This window comes from Carassius auratus, chromosome 8 (assembly GCF_003368295.1).
Source record: "Carassius auratus strain Wakin chromosome 8, ASM336829v1, whole genome shotgun sequence".
Taxonomy (NCBI): Eukaryota; Metazoa; Chordata; class Actinopteri; order Cypriniformes; family Cyprinidae; genus Carassius; species Carassius auratus.
In genome coordinates this window covers 13,039,163-13,046,088 of record NC_039250.1, presented here as the reverse complement: position 1 = coordinate 13,046,088, position 6,926 = coordinate 13,039,163, and the positions used below count along the sequence as shown (strand labels likewise).

At 37.3% G+C, this 6,926-nt stretch overlaps 1 protein-coding gene across 1 annotated transcript; it reads left to right on the top strand.

Moving 5' to 3' along the window:
* Positions 1-3,265: 3,265 nt before the first annotated feature.
* LOC113107324 (uncharacterized) lies at positions 3,266-6,926 on the top strand. Its single transcript, XM_026269744.1, has 6 exons — positions 3,266-3,272; positions 3,788-3,849; positions 4,024-4,265; positions 4,717-4,884; positions 5,359-5,454; positions 6,530-6,926. The coding sequence occupies exons 3-6, from the start codon at positions 4,092-4,094 to the stop codon at positions 6,845-6,847; spliced, it is 756 nt and encodes a 251-aa protein (XP_026125529.1). The 5' UTR covers positions 3,266-3,272; positions 3,788-3,849; positions 4,024-4,091; the 3' UTR covers positions 6,848-6,926.

Genomic DNA, 6,926 nt, shown 5'->3' with positions numbered 1-6,926 from the left:
GCACTCTGTATAGTGGTTTCATGTGCAGTCTGTTGCGCTTGACACGATCAACAGTAGAGAGGCTGACACTGTTGATAACCTTAAAATTCACATGGTCCTCAATGATTTTCTGCTGAATTTCACTCAGTTAAATGGCATTGTTCTCACAGACCTTATAAACAATTAGGCTCTCTTGGTGTGGGGAGAACATACCTGTCCTCCCACCTCCATGTGACAGTCTTTCAATTCTACAAAGAGAACATTGAGTTACAAAAAATGTACATGGAATACTAGGCCTACAAACAGTTAGACCAACTCTCCATTACAATACCACTGTATATTGGTACAGTGATGTACTGAAACACATTTACTTACTATATACTGTACCACGGTATACTGTATGTCATACAGTAATTGCTGTCAATATTTACATACTGTACTATAATGTCAAAAAAAGGTAATTACCTGTTCTCTTCTCTAAATCTTCGGATTATTGTGGACACAGTGAATCTACTGATGTTTGGTTGTACCCTTTGTCCAGCCTCCCTCATGCTCATACCATGGACAAGAACATGGTCAATCACAGTAGCTCTGATTTCATCAGATATTACTGTTCTTTGTCTTCGCTGACCACATCGACCACCTCTCACACAAACTTCCTCTCAGATTTCTATCCATTGAAGGGCCTCACAAACCAGTGCTCTAATGTATATGTTCCCTCACATCATTAGCCACAAGTGTGATCAATTTTGAATTGTTGTGTTCAAGTGGTGACATCTGTGCTTTAATTGTGTTTGACTTTTGTCACCTGTGCTCAACATTATGCAGCACGGGTGCATCACTTTGAAAATGTGTTGGCAAGTTGTGTCTTAACAGGTGAAAAGTGCTTATGGTTTTGCCAAAAGAGTGATTGATTCAAACATTGGGTTCATGCATCTGAGCATTTGGTTCAGACAATAGGGTTTAGTGTTTTAGCAATTGAGAAAAACTGTAACTAAGTGTTGCTAGCATGTTTTAGTATGTTTCATACACTGGAGCTGGCCAACTGATTTATCTGATAAAATGGTGGTTTAGCTAGCTAGTACAGACTTGGATCATCAACACAAAGAAGACACAATTGTAATAAGTTTAATTAATATTATTAGTAATACATATGCAAAGAGTAACTACAACAACTAATAATGGTATCTGTTAATGAATATGCACTGCTAATAGATAAGACAAAAAAAAAAGGAAAGGAAGATACTGAATTAATCGCAGAGACAAATAAATGGAATGAACACAGAATTGCTGAACACACACACACCCTAATGTGGAACTCATTTGCATTCAGTGGAGAACAAAGTTAAACAGTGTCTTTAACATTTCGCCCATGCAATATTTCTTTACCAAACCTCTTGCAAATTATTAACAACATCAGAGGGAACAAAAAGAGTCAAAACATGATAGGAAACTGTTGAACTATCACTTTTTAATTCCATAATATGTAAAAAGGTCAATGGCCATCAACATAAACTGTACTTCAACTGAGGATAAAGTGAATCCCTTACAGTTTGCATCCATTTAAGTTCTCCAAAACTGGGTATGAATGGATTTGAATAGATCTTTGTGGCCTTTCTTTGTTTGGCCATTTTGGCTTAGTTTTCTTAGTTTGGATTGCTGTTGCATCCAGAGATCTGGAGGAATGTTTATGCCAGTCATTAAATAAAATTTGGGATTGGGTGTGATGGTGAGGGTCAACCCATAGTCCAATGCGAAGTTCTCTCTTAGGTGGTCGTGGGGGCTGAAGGTCTCCCTTCCTGTCCTTTTATAGGTGTCTGGTAGTTGTCTTAGCCTCTTATCTGGTGGCTCTGAACATTTGGTTATGTTCCTCTTCCAGGATCCAGTGGGGCGCATCTGCCTCCACACCGACAGATATAGAGGGGTTCTGCCATAAACTGGTTCTTGGAATGAAAGTTTGTATGTTGTTCACTACACCACAGACTGATCGAGGGCCCATAGTTGTTGATCGGGTCAGTGTACTGAAAGGAAAACAGCAACAATAAAACACACAACTCGCCTCATCCTTAAAGTAAACTGTACTACTTTAAACTGAGTAAACTGTAATTCAGTAGTTTGTATACACAACTAAATTTAGTGAGTTATAATGATGATATCCTAACAAGTTACGAATAACTCTACATATAAAGAAGGAAAGGTGTAGATAGTATAAAGGAATAATGTAGAAGGCAATTCAGTGAGTAGAAAGACTGAATAGTGTTCTTCTACTACTATCTACTCAACGGTACCTGTCATATTACACTGTAATCCCAAACAGTTGTACTAGCTCATAATTAATAAGGTCATAACAGTCAAATGTCGTTATGCAGTTGACCAAACTATAAAGTTTTGAGCTCTGTTGAGATTTGTGTCACTTTAATTGAATAGGGCTCAGTATTTTAGAGTTAATTTGTGTGGAACGCTCAAAAAGTTTAGGAACCATGTATTAGCGTCATGACGTTATCGACGTCATGACGTATTGGTGGGTGGGTCTTATCGCTCCCTCAGGAAAGCTGAGTCAGCCATCTTGAATTTGCCTTGATGCGGGTGAAGTTTTGGCAAGCTCATGTGGATGTGGAACACAGTTTAATTTGTTTTTAATTGTTTATATCTGTTTGGAATGCGTACTTTTATACCCCCGCTTCAAACCACCACCACCTCAGTTATTTTCATTAGTCTTATTGCTTTCATTTTCTTAAGCGCTGTCTTATCATCAGCCCTGATTTGGTAAGTAACTCTAACATTTTTTTATATATATATATATATATTATATATAAAATTACAAATCCAAGTAATTGTAATTTTAGAAGTTGTTGAATGTGACAAATGCGTTAACGTTAAGTTACCTTACTTAGTTCATCTTACAGCAGTGTAACGTTATCAGCGGGTTTCCTGGATGAACTACATTACCCATAATGCATATTTGCCCGGGACATTGACGGTTGAGGAAGGTCCATGAGTTTTGAATTCTCTGGCGGAGTCCGAAAGCATAACGTTATCCCTGATTCCTGCCGTTTTCGCTGTTCGTCGTTAATGCATGTGCGTACTTTGAGTATAACGTTACATATTTAAATAAATGTCTGCGTTATGCAGTAAATATTTTACGTTGGGTTAGGTCGAGCTGTGTGTGATCGCGTGTAACTAAACAACATAATGTGAGTGTGTTATCATGATGCTAACCAGCCCTGTGTTTGTATTTCGTAGGCTCAAGTGTGTGGTTGTGAGATCTTCTCGAAATAATTTTAACAGTTCAGGTAGGATGCATTATGAAAGAGTGTTATTAGCAATTGGTTTATTTTGTGTTTCCACAGTTATTATTTTGCTATTTATTTCAATCTTTTTATTTCAATTGATCACTTGAACCCTTTATCAATACTTTGTTAAAAACAACAACATAAATAGCATATCTATAAGCACACAACTTTATTTTTTTAATTTTTTTGTTAATAACTAACTTGCGCATCTTTTAACATTTTCATTTTTACTATAATGAGTGAGTGAGTGAAGTGACATTCAGCCAAGTATGGTGACCCATACTCAGAATTTGTGCTCTGCATTTAACCCATCCAAAACGCACACACAGAGCAGTGAACACACACACACACACTGTGAGCACACACCCGGAGCAGTGGACAATAAATGTATTTGATAGATTTGGAGACTTTTTTATCTGTGTATTCCCTTTTTCAAATTTCATTTATCATTATGTATTATTAAAAAATTTTTTTTGAACATTAACAAATCATCTTTGTGCGCATGTTGTGTACAGATATCGGACTACAAAGAGTGCTACAGAGAGTCAGTGTTTCACTATCAGACAGGTGCCAATAGGTGAGTTTTGTAAATTGTGTACTAATTTGAATTTGAAATGATTCGCAAGGTTTAGATTTTTTTTCAGAAGAACAGAATTTAATTACTGATGTGTTGTCGGCTGGTTGGCATAATCATTTCCCCCCTTGTTCACAATTGTTCACAACGATCACCCCCATCAAAATATAAAGAAAGCTCGAAAAGCTGAGGTCGACTACATCATCAACCTATCAAAGGATCAAACCCCAGCCACTCTGGAAACAATGAGAGAAGAAATCATACATGAAGTCGAAAAGACTGAGAGAAACCATTTAGTCATAGGCAAGCTAATGACCACAACCTATGCCCTTCGTCGCCAAGAAATCGTTGGAGCTCTTGTAGCTCCACGGGTGAGAGACGTCGTGGATAGATGGCCAGCCCTACTTATGGAGTCACAGGTAAAAAAAAAAAAGAATCTTTCTACATCATTTTACGGTTCTCCCTGTTGAGAGCAATTAATCAACATGACTCTTTAGCATGTCCACTTTGAACATGATTGATTTTTCCAATATTTAAATTACTGTTTTTAAAAATCTAAATTTTCAATAAATTCCCCGAAAAGCAAATGGCAGATGTAAAAGTTGACAACACATCACGCTGTGACAAATTTTTGCCATGCACAGTAAACCAAGTATACAGAGGTTAGATTAATTTCCTTTAGATAACATTGTACTGCCTGTTTTAAATGAAGGACAATTAACTTTCTATTTTGACCTTGATTCTGACTCGTCTCTAATAGCATTGCCCTTGGTTTTGCTACCTGTCAACAGAAAACTTCTTTAAAATACATTCACAATTCTGTTCCTAATTTATCTTTGTGCATTTCTGTGTAATTCTGTCCGTGTACAGGTGTTTGCAGAGTTCCACCGAATCAACAATGTTAACCTGCGCAATCAATTCTACAAGGAGCTGGACAGACACACGCCTAAACTCATTACCTTGTTCAGAGACAAGGCCACCAAGACTGGCAAGATAGCGGAGGAGCTAGCCAGGCTCATGATGATTTATGACCTTCAGGTGAATTTTTAACTTTGCATGATTCAGAAACAGATTATTAACAGATTGTTTGCAGACAACTGTAAGAAGCCATCGTGTTAATTGCCCCGACTCGAATTGTGAGGTTAAGTGATTATGCCATGAACACAACATTGTCATCTCATAGGAGATAGATGTCTTGACAAGATGTTTTCTATCAGAAAGAGGAACCTTAAAAAGATACCTTTTCAGCTTCAATTTGAAGAAGTCCAAATAACTACTGTTTATGTGAAATTTGATTTACAATTTGACGGTTTTTCCTTTTGAGTTAAATTATTTACAATAGAAAGTTTTAATTTTAAAAATGTTTAACTGAAGAAATGATGACTCAAATACTCAATCTACCATCTATAACAATGACCACCACCAGAATATGGAGCTATTTAACACTTTGATAAAGTGTTTGCTCTGCATTTGTGTAATTACTATTGTAATGGATATTTTTTGTACATCTAGGAACAACGTAATGTAAATATAAGACGGGCACTCGTCCTTCGTGCTCTTCCTGTGTACCTGCGTGAAGATGCCTTCAAGTTCTTCAGGACCTGTAATGTAAGTGTACTGGCCTAACTATCAATCCCTTTGCTTAGCTATTCAATCAGCTTGAACTGAAGCACTAAACATATATACATATTGAAGCTTAAACACATGACATCACTCAAAGAACTCTAGGAGAACCAGGGGAGTATTCCAGAAAGCAAGTGAAAACTCAGAGTGAACTCTGAGATGAGGGAAACAGAGTTATCCATTCCAGAGAGAAACCCTAACCCAGGAACAGCTGCTCTGCCTCTGTTGCATGTGGTGGAGGTGAGCACCACTTCATGTTCATCTACTCAGGAGGATGTTAGGACACAGATGTGTTAAACAGCATCTGTTGGTGGTAAAAGCTACAAGTTAAATTATCCACTAAATAAACTTTTACTTTAATATGTGAAATAAAAACAAAGTGAGGAGCCATTGTGAGACTGTTTTTATATTTCATTTTCAACTGATTTGAATTAAATAAAATAGCCTTAAATAAAACATTGAACAACATTCAACCACTTCCTCAAAGGCTAATATAAAATAAAGTGATGTTAAATTCAAAATATAAAGACGAGCGCATCTAAAACTCTGTCAGTGATTTTTATTATGGCCGCAGTCAGAAAATGTCACCGTACGGGAGCTCCATTGATGATGAGTTTTTACTAGTCGTCAGGCACGAGCTCAACTCTGAGTTAACATACTCAGTCGACTTACCTAACTCAGATCAGCTGTTCTGGAACTGAAAACTCAGTTTCACTTCACAGGGTAAGTTAACTCAAGAGTTCAGGGTTAGGCTCAGTTTGTTGAACGTCCTTTCTGGAATATCCCCCAGGACCTGTTTTACTTGAGTTGTTATTCTGCAAACTGATGTGTAGAAATTACATAAATGAAAAGGTAAGTGTAAATCATTCCACTAAACAAAAAGTATGCTAACAGATAGGTGTGAAACTAACATAAGATATAAGCCTATGTAAAGAAAATAGTTTAAACATGTAGCTTAGTTGCAGTCTAAGTGCAAAGTGACAGTAATGTCTAGACATCATTACCATGATTTGTATCCTTGAGGAGCTGAACTCATTCATGTATTATTTGTGTTTTATAGTCAGCAGATTGTCCAGACCTCACTGACACTCCGGTGGCTCTCCTGACAGTCGTCACGGATGACACTATTAATGCGGCCCTCTTCAGCCCTGAGAGCATCTGTATCGTCGTGGAGGATGAAATACTTGTGAGTGGTCCCACAACTCTGGCTGACTCATTTCTCCTGCTCTTTGGGTATGTCTATGCACTAGACCTACAGTACCCAAAGAATCTTGAACTTACATTCACATTTATCCAAAAAGTTGTGATGTGTCTTGAGGACAACAAACCACTGAAAGGGCGTCTACTGATGCTGAAGAATGATTTGTTTAATGAGTGAATCACTCAGGATGGATTATTTGAGTTGAGTATTGAGAAAGTCCCTCCCTTTTTACAAATGTAATAATTTGCCTGTTCTA

Bases quoted from the DNA above. Each gene is read 5' to 3' on its own strand.
- LOC113107324 (XM_026269744.1), top strand. From the start codon at position 4,092: ATGAGAGAAGAAATCATACATGAAGTCGAAAAGACTGAGAGAAACCAT. The intron at 4,885-5,358 runs GTGAATTTTTAA...TTGTACATCTAG, and splicing joins TGATGATTTATGACCTTCAG to GAACAACGTAATGTAAATAT. The intron at 5,455-6,529 runs GTAAGTGTACTG...TGTGTTTTATAG, and splicing joins AGTTCTTCAGGACCTGTAAT to TCAGCAGATTGTCCAGACCT.